The sequence below is a fragment of the Staurois parvus genome, unplaced genomic scaffold, assembly GCF_062004578.1.
Source record: "Staurois parvus isolate SC_StPar_1 unplaced genomic scaffold, SC_StPar_1.0 ptg000288l, whole genome shotgun sequence".
Lineage (NCBI taxonomy): Eukaryota > Metazoa > Chordata > Amphibia > Anura > Ranidae > Staurois > Staurois parvus.
The window spans coordinates 2,186,573-2,212,500 of NW_028318084.1; the positions used below are offsets into that span (position 1 = coordinate 2,186,573).

General features: G+C 40.0%; 1 protein-coding gene across 5 annotated transcripts in view; it reads left to right on the plus strand.

Moving 5' to 3' along the window:
• Positions 1-25,928, plus strand: part of ITPRID1 (ITPR interacting domain containing 1) — a 255,342-nt gene that overhangs the window by 68,844 nt on the left and 160,570 nt on the right. For all 5 annotated transcript variants that reach the window (XM_089682393.1, XM_089682396.1, XM_089682397.1 and 2 more), the window contains exon 2: positions 13,619-13,755. In XM_089682393.1, the coding sequence (XP_089538519.1) occupies positions 13,715-13,755 (41 nt within the window). In that variant the 5' untranslated portion in view covers positions 13,619-13,714. The remainder of the gene's footprint in view (positions 1-13,618; positions 13,756-25,928) is intronic.

Below are 25,928 nucleotides of genomic sequence, written 5' to 3' on the forward strand. Positions count from 1 at the left end.
TATTGAAAACACCTGTGGATGTCACCGAGCAGCAATCAAGCATAATAAGCACCAATTAGGCAGCTTTAAAATGACTGTGATACTCAGCTCCTTCTAGACATTTACTGGTGTGGTTACAAACATGGTGAAGGCAAGAGAATGGTCCAGGAAGACAAGAGAAGAGGTGATTTCTCTTCACAGGAAGGGCAATGGCTATAAGAAGATTGCAAAGATGTTAAACATACCAAGAGACACCTTAGGAAGCATCATTCGCAAATTCAAGGCAAAGGGCACTGTTGAAACGCTACCTGGTCGTGGCAGAAAGAAGATGCTGACTTCGACTGCTGTGCGCTACCTGAAGCGTAGAGTGGAGAGAAGTCCCCGTGTGACTGCTGAGGAACTGAGAAAAGATTTGTCAGATGTGGGTACAGAAGTTTCAGCCCAGACAATAAGACGCACACTGCGTAATGAAGGCCTCCGTGCCAGAACTCCCAGGCGTACCCCCTTGCTGTCTCCAAAGAATAAGAAGAGTCGACTGCAGTATGCCAAAAGCCATGTGGACAAACCACAAAAGTTGTGGGATAGTGTTCTGTGGACTGATGAAACAAAATTAGAACTGTTTGGGCCCATGGATCAACGCTATGTTTGGAGGAGGAAGAACAAGGCCTATGATGAAAAGAACACCTTGCCTACTGTGAAGCATGGTGGAGGGTCAATCATGCTTTGGGGCTGTTTTGCTTCTGCAGGTACAGGGAAGCTTCAGCGTGTGCAAGGTACCATGAATTCTCTTCAGTACCAGGAGATATTGGATGGAAACGTGATGCAGTCCGTCACACACCTGAGGCTTGGGAGACGTTGGACCTTTCAACAGGACAATGATCCCAAGCATACCTCCAAGTCCACTAGAGCATGGTTGCAGAGGAAAGGCTGGAACATTTTGGAGTGGCCATCGCAGTCACCAGACTTAAATCCGATTGAGAACCTCTGGTGGGACTTAAAGAAAGCAGTTGCAGTGCGCAAGCCTAAGAATGTGACTGAACTGGAGGCCTTTGCCCATGAAGAATGGGCGAAGATACCCGTAGATCGCTGCAAGACACTTGTGTCAAGCTATGCTTCACGTTTAAAAGCTGTTATAACTGTAAAAGGATGCTGTACTAAGTACTAAGATTGAATGTCACTTGGGGGTTGAATAAAACTGATAATGCTGTGAGCACAGAAAAGACATTTGTGGTTATTTCATTATAACTGTTATGTTATATTTGTCTGACCTACAAGTGCCTCTTTAATGTAAATGTAAGCAAGATGACTGAATGATCAAAAGCAATGTCAAACTGGCCAAAACACTCAATTTCAGTGGGGGTTGAATAATTTTGGCCACAACTGTAAATGCACGTGAAAATCCGCGTTCAACAAATACACCGTGCTTGAATCCACCCAGGGGAGGACTGACCATTTGGAAACTCGTGTAGTGCCCGAGGGTCTGGGGTCAGTAGGGAGCCCCATGAGATGCCCCTGGTACCTTTTTCATAGGCTTTTTTGAGTTTGGGCAAGGACACAGGGGCTCCATGATTCCCTATTGCCCGGGGGCCCCATAAGTTGTCAGTCCGCCCCTGAATCCACCACCAAATAAAATGAATAAACTCACCAGAGCTATATTCTGATCAAATTATAAACCAGCATAAGCGCTATTGCTCTGGGAGAGATGTACTGTAGAATACAGAATGGTCTGGGTGCAATACTCTGCAGGAAGGCACGCAGCACAAATGGAATCACTCATATGTATGGTCACCGTTACTCCATAAGATAATAGCAGTACTCGGGAAATTAAGAGAGGGAATTAATGGTGCAGTACGTATAAAACCACATATTTTATTAACCTCCCTGGCGGTATTCCCGAGTGTAGCTTGGGGTAAAATTTCAATACCAAGAGCGGTAACCCCCCCCGAGCTACACTCGGGCTTACCATGCGGCGTTGCTCAGGGGGTCCCTGCAGCACTTACCTTGTCCTTCGCTCCCGCGATGTGCCCCCTGCAGCGTCCCCGGCCATCTCCTCCGGCCGATGCCGGCATCCGGCTTCCGTGTTCCGGTCCCTGTGACGTCGGGACGTACGGGCGCCGGAACCGGCAGGAAATTTGAAATTTTTTAAAAATGTCATCTTTGCTGTCATTGCTGTTTCAACCCATTTCACATACATTTTGTCCCGAGTGCTTTGTCCGGCGCCCTGCCTGCATTTTGACTGTTCTTTCTGCCTGGAAACTTAGAAAAGTCCATGGCGTCCAAAAAGCGTCCCTTTACGTCAAAAGCGGTTTTAGATCAGCTAGAGAACAGCGATAGTAAATCAGAACCACTTGCAGAATTGAGTGATAATGATTTGTGGGGGAAATTCCTCATCAGACACTGAAAACGATTCTGCGACTTTGCTCAGCGATGTGCGAATTTGCCTCTGTATTTCAAATTTCAGTGTTTTTGGTTTGATTATATTATTGAATTACATTTATTATTATTATATTATTATTTTTTATGATTATTTATTAAATTATAATTTATGATTTCGTGTTTCAAATTTTATCCTACCCGGGATGTTTACTAGACTCTTGTTCGGACAGATTTCAGTGAGTTATTCCTAAAAATTACAGCCTACAATAAAAAACTACATATTTCCATTCAAAAAAATGGTACCGCTTTCAGCACAAAAAATCAGAAATAATCAGACCGCCAGGGAGGTTAAAACAAGGTAGCACACTCACAAGTAAGGTGTCCCAGCCGACACCAGAAAAAACAGCGTTTTAAATCAACCATAAACGAACCCATTCAGACCATTCTGAATTCTACAGTACATCGCTCCCAGAGCAATAGCGCCTATGCTGGTTTATAATTTGATCAGCATATAGCTCTGGTGAGTTTATTCATTTTATTTGGTGGTGGATTCAAGCACGGTGTATTTGGTGAATGCGGATTTTCACGTGCATTTATGTTCATCACGAATTTCCTTTGGACTTTTTTCACACAAATAATTGGACACATATATTTTATATAATTCATTTTTTTATTATATTTTTTATTTTATGAGTTTTTATTGAGATATATTTATATTTCATTTATGATGTGTTGGAAGTTTTTGTTTGATATATGCACAGTGGGACATTTTTGATTATTTCATAAGCGCATTCCTATGTCATTTTATATATGTAAAGCGCTGCGTAAATTCACGGCACTGCACCTTTTTTTTGGGGAGGTTTGCAGCTTCTTTGAGTTTTATAGGTATTTGGCGCCAGGGGTGGACTGACAACTCATGGGGCCCCAGGGCAATAGGGGATCATGGGGCCCCTGTGTCCTTGCCCAAACTCAAAAAAGCCTATGAAAAAGGTACCAGGGGCATTTCATGGGGCCCCCTACTGACCCCGGGCCCTCGGGCAGTGCCCGAGTTTCCAAATGGTCAGTCCGCCCCTGTTTGGCGCTATTCTTATAAAAATAAATTTGAGCTTTACATATATATTGTATATTCACATCAGTCCCTAACCCTCAAGGGGCGTACAATCTAAGGTCCCTAACTCACATTCATACATACACATACTAGGGCCAATTTAGACAGGAGCCAATTAACCTACCAGCATGTCTTTGGAGTATGGAAGGAAGCTGGAGTACCCGGAGGAAACCGGAGTACCCAGAGGAAACCGACGCAAGCACAAGGAGAACATGCAAACTCCACGCAGGTGGTGCTATGGCTGGAATTCAAACTGACGACCCTAGTACTGCCAGGCAGAAGTGCTAACCATTTAGCCACTGTGCTGCCCATACATGGATCAAAATTTGGATAGTCCGCCAGGAACTGGACAAATTTCAATAACTGTATGAGTAAGTCGACCTACTGACTGACTTCTGGAAACCTTTCTCCACTCAAGTCTCCCCACGGTCAGAATACAACACCTCAGTGGGGAGGATTCCACCATCCACATCAAGTGTGTGGATGGGGAAATTGAGTCATTTTCACTTTGCAAGGGAATTTTTGTTTAGCTTAGTGAATGTGGGAAATATTCACTTTGCAAAGAATAAACAAACAGGTACAAGGAAAATAAAGAAGAAATAGTATTTTTTTACACACGATTGGATGATGGATGTCAGCAGAGTTTCACCACATTAAGCGAAAGGGAAATTCCCTTGCAAAGTGAACAACCTATTTCCTTTAGCAAATCAACCTCATAGAATGATAAATTGCCTTGAGAAATATATTTCTAGGTATTTCTCATGCTTCTAGTTTCAGCCAACTGTACCAAAAAACTTAAAATTTTCTGCCTGTTAAGAAAGATTTTTTTTTTTTTTATTCAACCAGCGGGTTGGTTTATCGGAAAAAAACGACTTGATTCCCCCATCCGAACACTTGATGTGGATGGGGAATTCCTCTCTGCTGAAACTTTGTATTCTGATAGTGGGAAGACTTCCAGCATGGGCGGACAGACCATTTGGAAACTCAGACACTGCCCGAGGGTCCGGGATCAGTAGGGGGCCCCATGAGATGCCCCTGGTACCTTTTGCATAGGCTTTTTTGAGTTTGGGCAAGGACACAGGGGCCCCATGATCCCCTATTGCCCGGGGGCCCCATTAGTTGTCAGTCTGCCCCTGCTTCCATGTCTTCAGAATACATTGATCGGCATTGCAGGATAGAGTCTGCAGTACTGATTGAGTGGGGAAAATCCAATGGGGTGGTTGTACAGAAGTCAGATGGTAGATCGACTTCTGTACAACCTCCCTGCCCATGCATGGATCAAACTTTGGGAAGTTCAGCAAGGACAGGCCAAAGTTTGATCCATAGAGAGAAAACAGGTGGCGCACACACCTAGTGCATTATCCAAGGTTTATTGTAGGAGTGAAAGAACAATAAAAACATACTCACAGACAAAGCATGTATCTAAAAAGCATAGAAAAATGACAATGGCCGCAAAGGCAGGCAAGGTGTTCTCACTGCCAGTGCGGTCAAATGGCTGACGCGTTTCGGGGACGAATCCCTTTCCTCAGAGCTGATGACCAGCCTCTGATGCTGATGTATGATGAATGGAAAGTAAGAGCCTTGCTGTTGAAGTTCGATCCATGTATGTTAAGCTTAAGATTCATTTTATGGTCAACAGTATTTTCTGTTAGTTTCTTAAGGGGAGATATCCTTTGAAAACATCTTTTAAAATGCTGAGGGAAATATAATAACCAAATCATTTGATGATTAAGCAGGATTCTTCAAAACAGTATTGTGTTTAATAATGTTGGAAACTACAGATAATCAGTTACATGAGAGGTTAACTATCCCTTCTTTTAGAAAGAGAAGGCAGTACTGCTCCAGGTAGGCTTGCCTCTCCCACACTCCACATTCCTCATGGCCCAGTTTGCACACCTGTGCTGTAGATCAAAGGAAAGTCCGGGAGACCTCTTTAAAGTACAAACCCATTTTATTGTATAGAAAAGCAGCTTAAAAACACCATACTGTATGCCAGTGGGGGGAAAAAAAAGTTCACACATATTGCGCTAACCCCAGCGCTTAATCATAACCCACCTATCCCTCCATTTACCCTACCCTATAGGAACGGGGTAAATTCTCTAATTCTTTTATGATACTTCCTACCTAATAAGTGCTTATGGCACTAGATGTAAATTATATGTAAAAATAGCTAAATAAACCCTGAAATACATGTTATAAATTATCTTGGAGTAACATGTACATGTGACATCATGTATAAGTACTTGAAGTGGCATTCCAGTCAAAAATCGAACTAAGCCTAAATCTACTCTCAACTCCATTCTAAGACCGCAAACTAAGCAGAGATAATTTACCTCTGCTTAGTAAACTGATCTTTTACTGTAATCTCGCGAGATTATAGTAAAATTAGCCGTTTTCCAGCGTTTGGAGACCGTTCTCCAGCGTTTGGAGACCGTTCTCCCTTCGTTCAGAGAACTGCTTCATAAAAGGCATTCACAGGAGAACTGTGTTCTCCGAGAATGCCAGAGAACTGAGCAGCGATCTATTACTGCTGGTTCATAAATGGACACCTATATCTGGAGCTACTCTGATCCAGTCACATGACCGGCTTCCAGCGCCAGCTTCAGTGTAGAGGCGGGACAACCGACAATGAATGCCCCATAGTAAGCCTATGGGTGATGTCATTGCCCAGGCTCTGCAGTCGTTGTCGTTGCCTCTCCTCAACACTGAAGCCAGCACTAGGATCCGATTATGTGACCAGACTGGAGCAGCTTCAGAATGGGTAAGTATAGGCATCTTTTCTTTTACAGAATGAATAGAATAGGCTTAGAATGGGGATGGGAGTAGATTTAGGCTTAGTTAGGGTATGATTGGAATTCCATTGTAAATGGTGAAATGCCTAATAATGTAGAATAAAAGTTCATATCCCTCATAATATATTATTATTATTATTATTATTATTATTATTAATAATAATAATAATAATAATAATACTATTATTAAAGAGATTGCCCTTCATCGTATTTATCTACCCATTACCATCAGCTACTGGGCTGCTGCAAGTATGGTAATTACAATCCATCTTTGTTCTCTTTCTCTGTTTATTTCCATTTCTTTGTTTCCATATACATCAAATTTTGATTTAGTATGATATGCAATTATTGAGTCTTTACCTGGAGCAAAAGAACTTCAAAAACGCAGTTCAAATCAGATGATATGCTTAAGAACTTTAATGGTATTTATTCGTGTTTGCCGATAAAACAAAGGCATGACACCCAACTTAAACTGATATCAACTGTCAGAATTTCAGTGATGTATGTTAGCACCAAAGTGCCGCCAACGCAGACATGCAATGCAATGACAAACAAGCTATTGATGTAAAAACAACAGAGAATAGAATGAACTGGTTTCTTAAAACAAGTCTTGGTGCAGTGACGCAAAGATGTCCATTTGTCTATGACCTCCTTAAAACCAGTAAGTCAAAGTTGAGTGGCAGACAAAACCGGTATCACTAGACACGACATACGTGTATAATGAAAGGATACCTTGGACAAACAAGTCGGACTTTAAAAGCGAAGACCTTTAAAGGGTTTATAAATAGCATACAAATTACATCCCACCTTACCAACATTAATGTACTCAGTCTGCACAATATCATACAGCAAGACATACCTAACAGAATATAAACTCAAGAATGGTTATTGGTAGATTATTAGAATTACAGTAGAATGCCAGCTGAGTACACAGTTGAAACACAGGCGTATGTACACTATTTTGCAAAAGTATTGTGAAACCCCTCCAGATCATTGGATTCAGGTGTTCCAATCCCCTCCATGGACACAGGTGTATAAAATCATCACCTAGGCATGCAGACTGCTTCTACAAACATTTGTGAAAGAATTTAAGTGTGGTACCATGATAGGATGCCAACTGTGCTATAAGTCCATCCATGACATTTCCTTGCTACTAAATATTCCACGGCAGGGGTGGACTGACAACTCATGGGGTCCCCGGGCAATAGGGGATCATGGGGCCCCTGTGTCCTTGCCCAAACTCAAAAAAGCCTATGAAAAAGGTACCAGGGGCATCTCATGGGGCCCCCTACTGACCCCGGGCCCTCGGGGAGTACCTGAGTTTCCAAATGGTCAGTCCGCCCCTGTTCCACGGCCAACTGTTAGTGGTATTATAGCAAAGTGGAAGCAACTGGGAAGAAGAGCAACTCGGCCATGTAAAATGACAAAGCGGGGTCAGCGCATGCTGAAGCGCACAGTGCGCAGAAGTTGCCAACTGTCTGCAGAATCAATAGTTAAAGACCTCCAAACTTTGTGTGGCATTCAGATTAGTACAACAGTACGTAGAGAGCTTCATGGAATGGGTTTCCATGGCCAAGCAGCTGCATCCAAGCCTTCCATCACCAAGTGCAATGCAAAGCGTTGGATGCAGTGGTGTAAAGCACGCTGTCATTGAACTCTAGAGCAGTGGAGACATGTTCTCTGGAGTGATGAATCACGCTTCTCTGTCTGGCAATCCAATGAACATGTCTCGGTTTGGTGGTTACCAAGAGAACAGTACTTGCCTGACTGCATTGTGCCAAGTGTAACATTTGGTGGAAAGGGGATTATGATGTGGGGTTGTTATTCAGGGGTTAGGCTTGGCCCCTTAGTTCCAGTGAAGGGAACTCTTAAGGTATCAGCATACTAAGACATTTTGGATAATTTCATGTTGCCAACTTTGTGGGACGGCCCCTTCCTGTTTCAACATGACTGCACACCAGTGCACAAAGCAAGGTCCATAAATACATGGATGAGCAAGTTTGGGGTGGAGGAACTTGACTGGCCTGCACAGAGTCCTGACCTCAACCTGATAGAACACCTTTGGGATGAATTAGTGTGGATATTGCAAGCCAGGCCTTCTCATCCGACATCAGTGCCTGACCTCACAAATGCACTTCTGGAAGAATGGTCAAACATTCCTATAGACACCCTCCTAAACCTTGTGGACAGCCTTCCCAGAAGAGTTGAAGCTGTTATAGCTGAAAAGGGCGGGGCCAACTCAATATTGAACCCTACGGATTAAGAGTGGGATGCCATTAAAGTTCATGTGCGTGTAAAGGCCCAATACTTTTGGCAATATAGTGTATGTAACACCTTTGCTGTAATGTCAGATGCAGAATGTTAAAATCAACAGAAGATGGCAGTGTTCTGAAAATTCAGTGGCACTCACACTCTGCAGAGCAGCCCCATGGATCTTGTATGCTGAACCGCAGGACTTTTCTGGGGAGAAGTGTATCAGAAGACTACTTTTCCCAGAAGAGCTGGCGTGTGGGTGGGGGCAGATATATACAGAAGCCGGAAGACTGGACAGGAAGTGAGAAGGGAGAGAGATGGAGAGTGGAAGCAGAGAGAGAGTGTGCTGACTGCTGGGGAACTGGACCAGGCTTCGGAGATAGAAAAAGAGGTGAGGAGAGTCGCTGACCACTAGCCCTGCCACCCTGTTCAGCGATACAGTCTGCCAGCAGGTGACTGGAAGGAATGCTGCCAGTGAGACTGGAGAACCTATGTGGGTCCCCATCCAGAAAGAGACAGCCAGAACCTGTTGGAAGCCACTAACTAGGTGAGAGAACCCCATACACCTGCAAAACAAGTAAACACTGACACTCTCAATATATTTGCTACTTTACCTGCACACAGTTACAGACATCCAGTTAACATGTGTTGTGGCCTAGGTCCCATAGCCCCTACTGTTGGACACAGTTGCTGCACAGTCCAATTATCAGAGCTGACCGTAGTTTACACCTCCTGCAGACCACATTACATCAATTCTCTCTGGACCATTGACTTACCATCCTAAAGGAACATCTACTATCTTTGGCATTGGTTATTGCAGCCTAGAGTAGAGTTGCCCTTTGCCAACAAACCCTACTGCCAAGTTAGATGCTTTATTTGCCTAAAGCTGACTATCTTCCCTTAATGCAAGTCAAGTGATCTTACCCTAAAATAGTCCTCCAAAAGAAAATATATATATATAATAAATACTGCAGATATATATATACCAACCTAAATAGACAAAATGTGCATCAAGTGCTCAAACAAACAAGTGACCTATAGTCACCCTCGTGCTCTAAAACTGGTGTGTTAACTTAATGCCATATATACACATATAAACACATAATAGGTGACAATGACTCATATATATACTTTAAACATAAATAAATCCTACAAGAGCTTTATATTGTGAGAATCACAAGACCCAGACCTACATTTTGATGCATAGTATGTCTCTGAAATATTAAAAATGAAGGCACAGTCGCAGTTTAGAAATTGCCCTTCAAATTTGAGGTGGCTAGAGTGCAGTTTCAATGAATGTCAATGGGCAGCGTGAGTTACAAGCAAATGGTCATATTGTGAAAACTATCAGGACTATGGCTTAGCCGTGGACATTTTTAGTGGCAGCGGGGATAGCTGAACGTTTTGATATAAGATTTGTGTAGGTGGGCTTGAAAATGAGGGAGTGATGGCAGTTTAGAAATCCTGTCCTGATTTTTCAGCTCACACTCTAGCTTTTGTCAGCTCCCACTCTAGTTTTGAACATTCCGCCATTCATTCCTATGGGACCAATTTCAACACAAAAACTCCGATATTTCGTGAACCATTCGGCGAAACGTTCCACAAAGTAATAGCACACCAATCGGGAACAATCCGCACGTTTCGGTATATTACTGTCTATGTAGTGTAAAAACTGTGGGAGGAGTTAGGGTGGTAAATTTGGCTATAATAATAAGAATATATATGTGAGATATCAGTAAGTGGTCGCCATGCAAGAACACTTAATAACAACATTTATGTCCTGGAGGTCCACAACAAGTTAAAAGAAGCCTGTGAAAGAGCTGAAAATCAATAAATGCTAGTGATTACTGAGTTCAGGTTAGACATTTTGTTTTTCTTTCAAGAATGATCACCTGACAAAGTGTTAAATAAGCAGGCGTTAGGAATATTGATTTTACTAAGCAAAACACAACAAAGTGCTACATTGTGCTTGAGTTCTTTGGAACAGTTTGAATGATCTCCAATGATGTAATCCCCAAAGTCCCCAGACTGGATTTTTCTAAATCACAAAGTCACAATCTAGCCACTGTTTTTCATGTTTTTACTATAATAAAGCAATTTTCTGACTCTCCTGTTACCCTTTCCTACATGCACTGCATAAAATGTGTATTTTTGTTTATGCATCACCTGCTATGATCATGTTGTATAAAAGGTGCAGTGCAATGGACTCATTGGGGTTGATTTACTCAAGCCCAGGGGCGGGCTGACCATTTGGAAACTCGGGCACTGCCCGAGGGCCCGGGGTCAGTAGGGGGCCCCATGAGATGCCTCTGGTACCTTTTTCATAGGCTTTTTTGAGTTTGGGCAAGGACACAGGGGCCCCATGATCTCCTATTGCCCGGGGGCCCCATGAGTTGTCAGTCCGCCCCTGCTCAAGCCAAATAGACTGCTTTGCAAGGGAATTTTCCCTTTGCTTAGTGAATGTGGTGTTGATTTGCAAAGAATACCCAAAGAAAATAGTATCCTTGCCAGTGCTTGATTGGATGACGGAAGTCAGCAGAGCTTCAACTCCTTCCTATGCAAAGTGAACAGCATATTTGCCTTTAGTAAATAGACAATAAACTGAAATTTGAGTCAAGGAAGAAGAGACATTTTAAAATGATAAAAAGTAGCTTGGAACCTAGTTTTAGTTTTTTATTCTTTTTCCTGTGAACATTTTCTTTTTTATAGATTGACTTGTATAATTATATGTGCTCATCTAAAAATGAAAGTAGATAAGGTCATGTTAAGTGCCAACATTAAGAATAATTTTTAAAAGTATATAATTTACTACTTGGCTTCCATCCTAATGGCATTTTGCATCGCCAGTTACCCTTAACTTACCCAAAATTGCCTTTGGTAGCAAAGAGGTGAAGTATAGAAACCTTTGGGTGCCTTTGGGTGCCTATAAATACCAGTGCTTATCATTAAATCCATTCCTGCATCCATGTGGAGCTCCTTAAATCCTAGAACCAAACTGAACAGGACCTTAACATTTATCTACTTGGCTTCCATCATAATGGCATTTTGTATTGTCAGCTACCCTGAACTTACCCAGAAGTGCCTTAGGAAGCAAAGAGGTGAAGTATAGAAACCTTCTGGTGCCTATAAATACCAGTGCTTATCATTAACCACTTCCAGTCCGGACACTTTCCCCCCTTCCAGTCCGGACACTTTCCCCCCTTTCCAGTCCGGACACTTTCCCCCCCCTTCCAGTCCGGACACTTTCCCCCCCTTCCAGTCCGGACACTTTCCCCCCCTTCTAGTCCGGACACTTTCCCCCCTTTCCAGTCCGGACACTTTCCCCCCTTTCCAGTCCGGACACTTTCCCCCCTTCCAGTCCAGACACTTTTACCCCCTTCCTGTCCAGGGCAATTTTCAGCTTTCAGCGCTATCACACTTTGAATGACAATTGCGCGGTCATGCAACACTCTACCCATATGAATTTTTTACCATTTGTTTAAGACAGCTAAAACTTTATTTTGGTGGTATTTATTCACCGCTGGGATTTTTATTTTTTTTGCTATGTAAATGAAAATGTCCAAAAATGTTGAAAAAAAGTGTTTTTCTTATAAAATTTTGCAAAGAAATAATATTTCATCATAAATCTTGGCCAAAATTTATTCCGTTATCTTTTTAGTAAAAAAAATAAATAAGCCAAATTAGTTTATAACCAAAAATTATAATTTTTAAACATTTCTTTTTACTTTTTTTTATATTTTATTTATTTTATTATTATTTTTTTTTTACATACTGTCACCCTAGCAGTACAGTGTCACCATGGTGACACTGTACTACTTTTGGGGGGGTGATGAGGATTTTTTTTTTTTTTTTTACACTAATTGCTTTTACACACATATAGGATGTAAAAGCAATCATTCTCTTTCTCTCTGTCTGCATTCTTGCAGCCATTGAGAGCTACTGAGTGAGCTGTGATTGGTCACAGCTTCTCACATGCTACAATGCTATTATGAATAGCCTTGTACCATGTGACCTCTGTGATCATTCACAGATTTCACATGTAGTAAGCACTGATGTCACAAGTGACATCTTGCTTACTATTTTGCATGTGATCACTGATTGGCCAATCGCATGTGATCACATGATCGGGACCTCGTACAGAGGTCCCATCCAACGATCGGTGTTTCACTGTGTCACTGTGGACACAGCGGGCACCGGATCGTGGTGCTGCGCGCTTCCGAGGAGTGTGCACAAGCAGGGTGCGGGGATGCCGTTTATAAATGGCCACCCGACCCTGCAGTGCCACCGTTGGACCGTTTATATACAACGGCCAGTCAGGAAGTGGTTAAAACCATTCCTGCGTCCATGTGGAACTCCTTAACTCCTAGACCCAAACTACAGGACCTTAACATTTATCTACTTGGCTTCCATCATAATGGCATTTTGCATTGTAAGTTACCCTGAACTTACCCAAAAGTGCCTTAGGAAGCAAAGAGGTGAAGTATAGAATCCTTCTGGTGCCTATAAATACCAGTGCTGATCATTAAAACCATTCCTGCGTCCATGTGGAACTCCTTACCTCCTAGACCCAAACTGAACAGGACCTTAACATTTATCTGAATGCCTTGTTTCCTCCTGTGGATAAAACCTACCTCCATCATTACTTTGTCAAATATCTGAAGTGGGCAGGGGCGGACTGACGATTCGGGCACTTGGGCACTGCCCGAGGGCCCGGGGTCAGTAGGGGGCCCCATGAGATGCCCTTGGTACCTTTCATAGGCTTTTTTGGTTGTGGTTTGAGTGTGGGCAAGGACACAGGGGCCCAATGATCCCCTATTGTCTGGGGGCCCCATGAGTTGTCAGTCCGCCCCTGTAAATGGGTTTAGTAATTGCAAGGTTATGGGTTAATCTTGAAGAGAAGCCAAAGCACAGCTTGGCCCCAAGATCCAACGGGCTTTACAGACCCACAGCGATCAATTTAAAGACTAACGTAGGTATTTTCAAACATCACAAGGTGTCTGCACTTCAGCAATGTCCCTTCCCTGGGATCTTAAAGACCAAGTCTGGTAAATGCTAATGTCCAACAGAGATATGTAACTAATACGTTGTGTATGCTTTTTATTTTGTGCAGGATTATAGCATGACATGGCTTCAGGGTCCCTTTGTCATGGGTTAGAACAACGCCTTGAGATCAAGAGTAAAAATTCTTACTTTATTGTGCAAAAGTATGGACTTTGCTGAACACAACTGCGCAAGAGAAACAACAAGGTAAATGTGTGTTCCTGTTATTATCAGCCTCTCCCTTATTTACTATACATTTGTATATAGACCTGCATCTACCTTTCCAGTGTAGTGCAGTTTGACTTATCATCTGCAAATCAAGCAAATCTGGTGACCTTGACAAATCCTATATTTTTCAGGGAATCACTCAGTTTTGATTAACCTCTTCCATACAGGGCACTTTTACCCCATGCCTGCCCAGGCCAATTTTCAGGTTTCAGCGCTCTCACACTTTGAATGACAATTGCGCGGTCATACAACACTGTACCCAAACTAAAATTTTATAATTTTTTTTCATACAACTAGAGCTTTCTTTTGGTGGTATTTAATCACCGCCGGGGTTTTTATTTTTTGCTAAATTAACAAAAAAAGACAGTTTTTCTTTGTTTCTGTTATAAAAGTTTACAAATAAATAATTGTTCTTCATAAATTTAGGCCGAGATGTATTCTGCTACATGTCTTTGGTGAAAATAACCCAAATTAGGATGTATTATTTAGTTTGTAGGAAAGTTATAGAGTTCACAAACTATGGGATAGATCTGAATATTGATCAATCCTGAAGTACTGACGGCCAATCTAATTTCTTGAGGTCCAAGAATGTCAGAACAGTACAGATATCCCCCAAATGTCAGAACAGTACAGATATCCCCCAAATGTCAGGACAGTACAGATATCCCCCAAATGTCAGGACAGTACAGATATCCCCCAAATGTCAGGACAGTACAGATATCCCCCAAATGTCAGGACAGTACAGATATCCCCCAAATGTCAGGACAGTACAGATATCCCCCAAATGTCAGGACAGTACAGATATCCCCCAAATGTCAGGACAGTACAGATATCCCCCAAATAACAGGACAGTACAGATATCCCCCAAATGTCAGAACAGTACAGATATCCCCCAAATGTCAGAACAGTACAGATATCCCCAAATGTCAGGACAGTACAGATATCCCCCAAATGTCAGAACAGTACAGATATCCCCCAAATGTCAGGACAGTACAGATATCCCCAAATGACCCCTTTTTGCAGAGTAGACGGTCCGACGTACTTCATAAGAGGCATGGCGAGTTTTTTGAAGTTGTATTTTTTTTGTCAGAATTTTTTGGAAAATTAAAAAATGAAAAAAATAATTTTCACAATTTTGTTTTTTTACATACTGTCACCAGTGCAGTACAGCGTCGTCATATAACTGGCATGGCGGTGAACAGGGACACTGACTGGTGACAGTGTGAAAAAAAAAATTATATATTTTTTTTAATTATTGTTATTTTAAATTTTTTATTACTTTTTTCTCTTTTTTTAAGATTTTTTTTTCATATTTCACTATGACCAAAGTAGTACCATAGTAACATGGTACTACTTTGGGGAAGTGATCGGTATTTTTCTTTTTTTTTTACACAATTTTCATATAGCAAAGAATTACTTTGCTATAAGCAAGCATTTACCTGAATGAAATCAATTCATTCAGGGTTTTTTTTCTTGTGCTTAGCTGTGATTTGGCCACGGCTAATCACATGGCACAGCTGGGCTGTGATTGGCCCAGCTTGTGCATGTGATTGCTGTGGCCATTCACAGCTAGACACACTTGTATACAATGGATGGCATGAATGAAGCCATCCACTGCATACAACTGTCATGTGACCTGCTGTGATTGGTCAGAGCCAGTCACATGGTACCGGCAACGGGGCCGGTACTCAGATCTGTCATGGGCCGTGTCCGAGGTACATGGCCGGTGACAGATCACGCCGCTGCGCAGCTCTGCAGGCGCGCAAACTGCGCATGCCCGAAAGGACGCCATATGGCTTCCACCCAGAAAGGTGAGTGTTTTTGTCAGCTGCCATTCAGCCATAGTCCAGGCGGGAAGAGGTTAACATGATTATGCATATAGATTTGTCTAGACTTCATAGAGCAAATTCATTTTGTGATCTTTAGTGTTGGGTTGTTATAGGCAAGACAATTTTAAATCAGCCATATTGTTCCCATTTTAGCATGATTTTGGACAAATATGGCTGTGGCTAGGCCTAGCATGAGTAACTGCAGTGGTTGACAATGGAATTTAAAGTATTCATTTGGAAAGCCTTCTTCTATATCCCGGTTGGCGTACAACAATAGCAAAAGCATCAGAAAACATTGAGTAGATATACTGTATAGCTAGATACACCTAGAAAAAAATAATGCATTCTTGAATAAAAATAATGAATATATGTATGAACAGTATCAGAAACTATTTATTTATTTCAGGTACTTATATAGCGCCGTCAATTTACGCAGCGCTTTACATATATATTGTACATTCACATCAGTCCCTGACCCTCAAGGGGTGTATACTCTAAGGTCCCTAACTTACATTCATACATACTAGGGTCAATTTAGAAAGGATCTAATTAACTTACCAGCATGGCTTTGGAGTGTGGGAGGAAACTGGAGTACCTGGAGAAAACCCACGCAGGCACAGGGAGAACATGCAAACTCCAGGCAGGTGGTGCCATGGTTGGGATTCAAACCAACAACCCTAGTACTGCCAGGCAGATGTGCTAACCATTTAGCCACTGTGCTGCCCAGAAACTACTTTATATTTATGTATATAATATTGCAAAGTAAATATAAAGTCATCTATAAAGAAATGTAGTTGCTATGGATAATGCCATCCCCTTTTCACAAGTGTTATTTGGCAGCGTTTTTATAAAACTAGACGCTTCCCTTAAAACTTGATGCAGACACTCTTCAGAAGAGCATCTCACCTGTGTGCAACTAATGTCAGTCAATGTGACAGATCTGTGTACCTGGCAGACACATGTACATAAATGTGTTGCACAGATGCACCAAAATTGGTACAATTTAATACAACACGACATTGGTCTCATTTATTGGTAGTTTACTTCTCTCCAAAATGGGGGTATTTCTTAATGAATTTGCTGAGGCACTAAAAAAAAATTTAAAACGCATGGATTTGTTACACACAAAATGCTACACAGGTTGCAAGAAATTGGCTCTATACTCCCTAATACTAAATATCAGGGTGGATTTGATTTAAATCAAACTGATTGAAATCACGATTTATATCACTAGTCAGTAAGGCTGGATGTAAATCCTAGTTTTCTACATAAAGACTAATTCTTGCTGGTATAACTTTAATATACAAGTAGATGAAGATTTTTAGAATAACAACTTTTCATATTAGTTTTTTTATCCCCAGTTTAATAGGTTAATCATTCATATTTGGACAACTTTTCTGTTGTACTTAGGAAGGAGAAAAATAATCATTACCTTAATAATAACAATTTAAATAGATTTATTCAACTGAAACAATAACATTCCAGCATATGTGATTTGCTTAAACATCCATGTTTGGTAACTAATTTGGCTAAACAAAATATATATATTTGAAGAAACTTAGACTGTCGGCCCCTCCCTCCTCACACTGTCGGCCCCTCCCTCCTCACACTGTCAGCCCCTCCCTCCTCACACTGTCAGCCCCTTCCTCCTCACACTGTCAGCCCCTCCCTCCTCACACTGTCAGCCCCTCCCTCCTCGCACTGTCGGCCCCTCCCTCCTCGCACTGTCGGCCCCTCCCTCCTCGCACTGTCGGCCCCTCCCTCCTCACACTTAGTTTCACTTTCTTCTTGTGCAGATCTATTCCACTCCAAACAATCAGAAAAATATTGTTTCTATTCTATTCTCTGAACTTCTTGAAACTTAGCAGTGAAGGGGCTGATTCTGTATTCATAGGTTTGTAGAAGTTAGGATGAAGGTCTTTTTCTTAACTCTGTTCATGTTATAACATTTTTGCTGTGAAGAAGAGGCCTGTGATCTCCGCTGAGTCACATTCAGTTTTGAGAACTGCAAAAGTAAACCGATCATCTGTGATAATATCTTGTAGGCAGAGAAACTGCCCAATAATCTTACAGAAACCTCTGGAGAGCGACATTGTGAATGGATTCATGGAATTTATTTACCAAAAAAATGAAACATATACAGCCTTATTCTACATAATTAAAAAACTAATCTTTATTTCATGATGGAATAACCTTTGGATGGTAATATATTTTCCTCAATAAGCATTTTATTTAAAAAAATCAGATTTAAAACAAAAAAATCCAATTTAACCACTTGAGCTCCAGAGGATTTACCCCCCTTAATGACCACGCCTCTTTTTGCTACTCGGCGCTGCACTAATTCAACTGATAATTGCGCGGTCATGCAATGCTGCACCCAAACAAAATTTACGTCCTTTTTTTCACACAAATAGAGCTTTCTTTTGGTGTAATTTGATCACCTGTGCGCTTTTTATTTTTCACGCTATAAACAAAAAAAGGCCAAAAATTTTGAAGAAAAACAATATTTTTTACTTTCAGCTATAAAAAATATATAGTAAACTCAAAGTTGGTTATAAATTTAGGCCAAAATGTATTCTGCTCCATGTTTTTGGTAAAAAAAATCCCAATAAGTGTATATTGATTGCTTTGTGTGAAAGTTATAGCGTCTACAAACTATGGGATAGATACTGCAATTTACGACTTTTTTTTGCTTTACAGCGCTGCGCTAGTTTAACGGACAATTGCGCGATCATGCAATACGGTACATAAATGAAATTTACATCCTTTTTTTCCCCACAAATTGAGCTTTCTTTCGGTGGTATTTGATCGCCTGTGCGGTTTTTATTTTTTGCGCTATAAAAAAAAAAGTTTGACAATTTTGAGGAAAAAAAACAATATTTTGGACTTTTTGCTATAAAACATGTCCAGTAAAAAAAAAAGCAAAAATCTAATTTAGTCATAAATTTCTGCCAAAATGCATTCTGCGACATGTCTTTGCTAAAAAAAACCCAATACGTGTAAATTAATTGGTTTACGTGAAAGTTATAGCATTTACAAATGGCGGGAAAGATACTGGGATTTTTAGGGGTTTTTTTATACTAATAATGGCGGCGATCAGCGAATTATGGCGGCGATCAGTGACTTATGGCAGTGACCAGCGACTTATGGCGGGACTGCGGCGGACATTCTGACATTGGGGGGTACTGACCCGGGGTCACTGACATCCCCAAAAACACTAATACAGTGATCAGTGCAAAAAAAAAAAAAACACTGACACTGTACTAATGGCACTGGGGAGGAAGGGGTTAAGTTTATTTTGCAGGGAAGGGTTATAGGAGTGAGGGGAGTGTTTTACTAGGGGGCGGGGGTGTGTACTAGACGGGACAAGGCTGATCGAGAAAGAGAAACTGTTCTTTCTCGATCAGCTCATCCTCAAGCTGACAGGGAAGTGACAGACAGCACAGCTACTTCAGCTGTGCTCTCTGTCACAGTTTGCCGCCGATCGCCGGGACATAGCCGCTAAGGAGCGGCTGTGTCCCGGCGACTGACATCTGTGGCAGTGATCCGCGGGACAAAACACACGTTTTGAAACATGGTTTTGCCTGCGAGTGCCGCCCTGCCGCCGTATATGTACAGTGGCTGGGCGGCATGTAGTTAAATCAAAAAAATCCGATTTAAATAAAAAAAATCCGATTTTTAAAAAAAAATCATTGATTTTTATCCGCCCTGCTAAATATTGATGTAGCGCTATAATATTTTGCATATGATACACAATCGATATCTATTAAACACAAATATACATCCCAATTCAGTAAGGTGGATTTCAATAGTGAAAAACAGTGCACTCTGTGTCAAACAATCTACTCAATCGTGACACACAGTGATTCCCTCTGTGGAGTATGGATCAACACTCCTTGGTGGTTCTAGTAGCAGGATAAATAGTATAGTCCACAGTATTCAGTGCAGATATATAGACACACATTAGATGAAAACACATGCTCCTGTGCCAGTGCAAGTGGTGGGTAACAATCCTTATGTGGCTAGCATGCCCGCTCACCTTCCCCCTGCGACCCACAGGGGCCAAAAAGCCTTAGGGGTCACACCTGGACCCTGCACGCTTCCTCTGGGTGAAAGGTACTCCACACTCTCCAATGCTCTCTCCTTCACCATCTGCTATTCCCCCTGGACAGGTAATGCTGTATATATGCTTTAAAACTCATGGAGTGATGATAGTCATGGAATAAAAGCACAAAGATCCTCCATAGTGCAAAACTGTATAAAACATTTATTCTGAATAAAACCGCCAAGTAACAACTCACATTTAAGCAGAAACAGATAGGGCTTGTGACACCTCACATGGGTGTACTGAGGCACTCTGGTGTAGCAAGATGGCGCCAGACCAGAAGTGTGTCACTACGTCACATCTACGCGTTACGCCACGCCCCTCGTAGCTTCGAGTGCCTCAGTACACCCATGTGATTGGATGTTAGCAGCTGTTTCATATTACACATTATAAACGCAGCAGCGCAGGTGGATATATTATCCATTTTCTATACTCCCTAATAGAGATGAGCGAATCGAATCAGGCGAAGTGGAATTCGTTTCGAATTTCAGGAAAAATTCGATTCGCATCGAATCCGAATTTTTGCCAACTTCGGATGGTCGAATCGAATTTTTCCTGATCGGCCGTTTTCATCCCTTCTACAGCCGGCAAAAATGTCCCTGCAGAGAGCTCCGCTATTTCTGACAGCTGTCTGACAGTTCTTTCACATTTACAGCGGTTGAAACATTGTATGTATTTGTTTCCATTTAGGATACAGATGTTTTTATTAGGAAACAAACAGATACAATGTTTCAACCGCTGTAAATGTGAAAGAACTGTCAGAGAACTGTCAGAAATAGAGGAACTCTGCAGAAACACTTTTTGCTTTACTGGAATTATTCTTATTTTCATTCTTCTTCTTCTTATTTTCATTCTTCTTTTCATTCTTTTCATTCTTCTTTTCATTCTTTTCATTCTTCTTTTCATTCTTCTTCTTATTTTCATTCTTCTTTTCATTCTTTTCATTCTTCTTTTCATTCTTCTTCTTATTTTCATTCTTTTCATTGTTCTTGTCATTCTTTTCATTCTTCTTTTCATTCTTTTCATTCTTCTTTTCATTCTTCTTCTTATTTTCATTCTTCTTTTCATTCTTTTCATTCTTCTTTTCATTCTTCTTCTTCTTTTCATTCTTCTTCTTCTTTTCATTCTTTTCATTCTTCTTTTCATTCTTCTTCTTATTTTCATTCTTCTTTTCATTCTTTTCATTCTTCTTTTCATTCTTTTCATTCTTCTTTTCATTCTTCTTCTTATTTTCATTCTTCTTTTCATTCTTCTTCTTCTTTTCATTCTTCTTCTTATTTTCATTCTTCTTTTCATTCTTTTCATTCTTCTTTTCATTCTTCTTATTTTCATTCTTCTTTTCATTCTTCTTTTTATTCTTCTTCTTATTTTCATTCTTCTTTTCATTCTTTTCATTCTTCTTCTTCTTTTCATTCTTCTTTTCATTCTTTTCATTCTTATTTTCATTCTTCTTATTTTCATTCTTCTTTTCATTCTTTTCATTCTTCTTTTCATTCTTCTTCTTATTTTCATTCTTCTTTTCATTCTTTTCATTCTTCTTTTCATTCTTCTTCTTATTTTCATTCTTCTTTTCATTCTTTTCATTCTTCTTTTCATTCTTTTCATTCTTCTTCTTCTTCTTTTCATTCTTTTCATTCTTCTTCTCATTCTTTTCATTCTTTTCATTCTTCTTCTTCTTCTTCTTCTTTTCATTCTTCTTCTCTTCTTTTCATTCTTTTCATTTTTCTTCTTCTCCTTCTTCTTCTTTAGCCCCGTGACTGCCCAAATGAGTGAAGTGTGCGGTGATTCTAAGATCGACGGCACTCATCTGCATGTCATACTGACTGACAGTATTATTTCTCTTCCCCAGCAGACTCCAAGGGCATTTAAATTAAAGGTACAGTGTTCTGCACTAATATAAAGGCTCTCCGAAGCCTAGAAACCCTTTTTATAAGTAAAATTCGCAGCAAATAAATTCGAATCGAATCAAATTTTTTCGGAAAATTCGGCGAATCAGGCGAATCGAATTTTTGAAAAATTCGCTCATCTCTACTCCCTAACACAACAATTCTGCTAGAATGTGTCATAAAAGCCATATTGAATCACCCCTATTGTCTCTTAACATATTTCCCAGTCACAGTGGCCCCTTAACATACAGGGACTATGCAAGATTCTTATAGATAAAATGTAATTTCTGCCTTCCACCATAAAGTGTACCAACTGTACTGTACTAGTATATATATTTAACATTAAAGGTCACTGCTTGACTTGTTGAAATATATATGTTCTGCTCTGGAACATTTTCAGGTCTCTCATGTGACAAAGGATGTATATATTCATATGGACCATAAAATGCTTTCCCCAGTAACCACAGTACTCATGTGGTAGAAGAGAATAGTCTTTTCTATCTGTTCTTTGTTTCCATGAGATAGATCAGAGTATTCTTCAGAATCTTATCATTGGTTGAATTAACAGTCCAATGGGCCATACAGCTACTAGTCAACAAGGGTATCATTCTTTCTTAACCATTAGCCGCCCGGCCTATAGCCGTTTGGTGGCCGCAAAAATGCTTTACCTTTCCGGGGTGTACGCCATTTGGCGTCCTCCCGCACATGCGCAGTTCGCGCGGTTGCAGAGCCGCACCTTGGACACGGCCGATGACAGATCTGAGTATCGGCCCCATTGCCGGTACCATGTGACCTGCTGTGACCAATCACAGCAGGTCACATGACAGTTGTATGGCTTCATTCATGCCATCCATTGTATACTAGTGTTTAGCTGTGAATGGTCACAGCAGGTCACATGCACATTTCATGTGATTAGGTGTGGCCAAATCACAGCTAAGCACAAAAAAAAAAAAAAAAAAAAAACCTGAATGAATCGATGTCATTCAGGTAAATGCTTGCTTATAGCAAAGTAATTCTTTGCTATAAGCAAATTGTGTAAAAAAAAAAAAAAATACTGATCACTTCCCCAAAGTAGTACAATGTTACTATGGTAACATTGTACTACTTTGGTAATAGTAAAATATGAAAAAAAAATCTTAAAATTTTTAAAAAAAAATTTAATAAAAAATTAAAAATAATAATAAAAAATAAATAAATAAAAAATATTTATTTATTTATTTTCATACTGTCACCAGTCAGTGTCCCTGATCACCGCCATGCCAGTTATATGATGACGCTGTACTGCACTGGTGACAGTATGTAAAAAAAAAAATAGTGAAAATAATTTTTTTAATTTTTTCATTTTCCGAAAAATTATGACAAAAAAAATACAACTTCAAAAAACTCGCCATTCCTCTTATGAAGTACGTCGGACTGTCTACTCTGTAAAAAGGGGTCATTTGGGGGATATCTGTACTGTTCTGACATTTGGGGGATATCTGTACTGTTCTGACATTTGGGGGATATCTGTACTGTTCTGACATTTGGGGGATATCTGTACTGTTCTGACATTCTTGGACTTCATGAAATTAGATTGGCTGTCAGTACTTCAGGATTGATCAATTTTCAGATCTATACCATAGTTTGTGAACTCTATAACTTTCCTACAAACTAAATAATACATCCTAATTTGGGTTATTTTCACCAAAGACATGTAGCAGAATACATCTCGGCCTAAATTTATGAAGAACAATTATTTATTTGTAAACTTTTATAATAGAAACAAAGAAAAACGTGTTTTTTTTTTCAAACTTTTTGGTCTTTTTTTGTTAATTTAGCAAAAAATAAAAGCCCCCCAAATACCACCAAAAGAAAGCTCTAGTTGTGAAAAGAAAATGATAAAATTTTAGTTTGGGTACAATGTTGTATGACCGCGCAATTGTCATTCAAAGTGTGAGAGCGCTGAAATGTGAAAAATGGCCTGGGCAGGAAGGGGTAAAATTGCCCGGTATTGAATTGGTTAATATTACAGAGGTTATTACAATAGTGAAAGCTTTTAACAAAAATGAGAACACATCCCTAAGATGTCCACTATATTGTAACAAGGCTTCTTAATATTAACTGGAAATAATGCTGCATTTATATTATGAATATGGCTGTTGCAGATGCTTCAGTCATCTTTCATTAATTATGTGATCAATTCTGAATAAGAAATATGATATCACACAATGAACACCTTTTGCACTGTCCTATTATTTGGTAAAAACCCACAATATTTATCTATTTTTTGGGGGTCCAAAGAAACCCTCTACAAGTTCACTTTCTGAATGAAATGTTGACATGTTAAAATGTCATGGGACTTTTTTTTTTTTTTTTTAAAAACCTTTACTCTCCCACTCCAGTTAACCTAAATCTCTTTCTGCCCTCTCACAAAACTTGCTATGCTAGGAAACTCCCAGACAAATAATTCAGTCAGCTAAAGGCGCCTCCAAATATAACCATAATTTATAAAAATAATTTAACTGACTTAATTAATAATTCTGAGTTAATTCTGAGACAAATAACATTTTTAAATACAAATTTGATCAGTGTAAGATGGACTGGAAATGATTAAATAAATGTAATATTTATTTACAGTAAGTCACATACAAACACATAATATAATAGCCCTAATTGTTTCCTAGATACACAGAATATAACTGGATACTAACATGTATAGGGAAAGTTGATCCAGGGAATATCCAATTGCCTCTCAGGGGATCAGGAAGGAATTTTTTTCCCCTGCAGGAGCAAATTGGATCATGCTTTGCTGGGGGGGGGGGGGTTTGCCTTCCTCTGGATCAACTGTGGGTATAGGATTATAACTTTTTTTTTTAATGGTTGAACTGGATGGACTTTTGTCTTTTTTCAGCCAGACTAACTATGTAACATTAAAAAAAAAATAATCATAGCCATGATCAGGATTCAAACATGACAACTATTTCTGGGTCCTAGAAATGCATTGCAATGCAATCTGTTTCTTAAACTCCTTTAGGTATCAGAGGTTCAGATAACACGAGTGGAAGCATGCCTAACAGAGTTTCCCCTTGCTACCCCATTGTAATTATGTGGGCTTGACATTGTTGCCTTCCCGCTGAAAATGTAAGGTTGGCCATAGAGTACTTTGAATTTTTCGGCTGAACAATGACCACATCCTTGTGGCTACTGTTTAGCAGTGCCATTGTATATACAATATTTGGCTGTGAAGATTCATCCATCCATGCTGTTAGCATGAATTGGGGAGTCATTTTATTTCCTTATGTTCAACAGTGGCCTTAATAAGAGAAAGCTGAGCTATGAAAGCCTAATCTACGACTGGATTCATACTTATGTGATTGTGCTGTAGTGCGTTGGTGCACTTCATAATGTATTGACATGCGTTGACATTTTTATTCAAACCATATGTAACGTATTGCCACATGGAAAAAAACCTTTTTGTACTGGTGCATGTCAACACACTGCAAATACGAGGTGAGACAATTTAATTCCCAGAGTGGACTTTAAAAAAATATCAAACACCTCTGCATTCTTCAAGAGATTGGATGAAATTTGAACACAGCATTCTTTCTGATCTTCTGTCAAGATTCAAGGCGCCATCTCTGCAGAAATCTTTCTCATTCCCAAATCCCAAATTAGAAACTGCTGCATTGTTTCCATGTTCATGTTCAATTCTTCTGCCCTCGTTTGCACAAACAATCTTCAATCCGATCGTATGACGGTTCACACTCTATATATATTTGTGTCCATCCTTTGCGTTTTTGACTGCCCACTTCTTGTGTCATCGTGGACATCTTCTCCCCCTACATACAGTATTGGTGGGTGTACCCTCATATGTGCCACATCCCTATAAATATACAAAACCCCAAATGGGAAGTTACAGGCACTGCATTGCAAATATTGAATAAACATTTTCTGAATAAAAAAATAACATCTTTATTGTACAGTGTTTACATAAAAGAACAGGAAACGGTTTGCCCCCCAATTTCTGACCAAATATAGTATGTTCTCAATGACTAAAACAAACTTGTAGCATAGCTCCATTCACCCGACGCGTTTCAGAGATAAAATACTCTCCTCAGGGGTATAAGGATATACAATCTATAGAACATAATAAATTAACAGCGGTCCAAAACATGGCATATATATAGCAGGGCTGACATATATACATATTACATTGTTACGTACAGGCTACTTCTTTATCTTTTGGAAGTTGGTACCACCAATCTAATTACACGTACGGATGTGATTACATGATTATACTATTAGTGAAATACCTACCTTGTTTGTACATATACTTTTAAGTTATTCCTAATT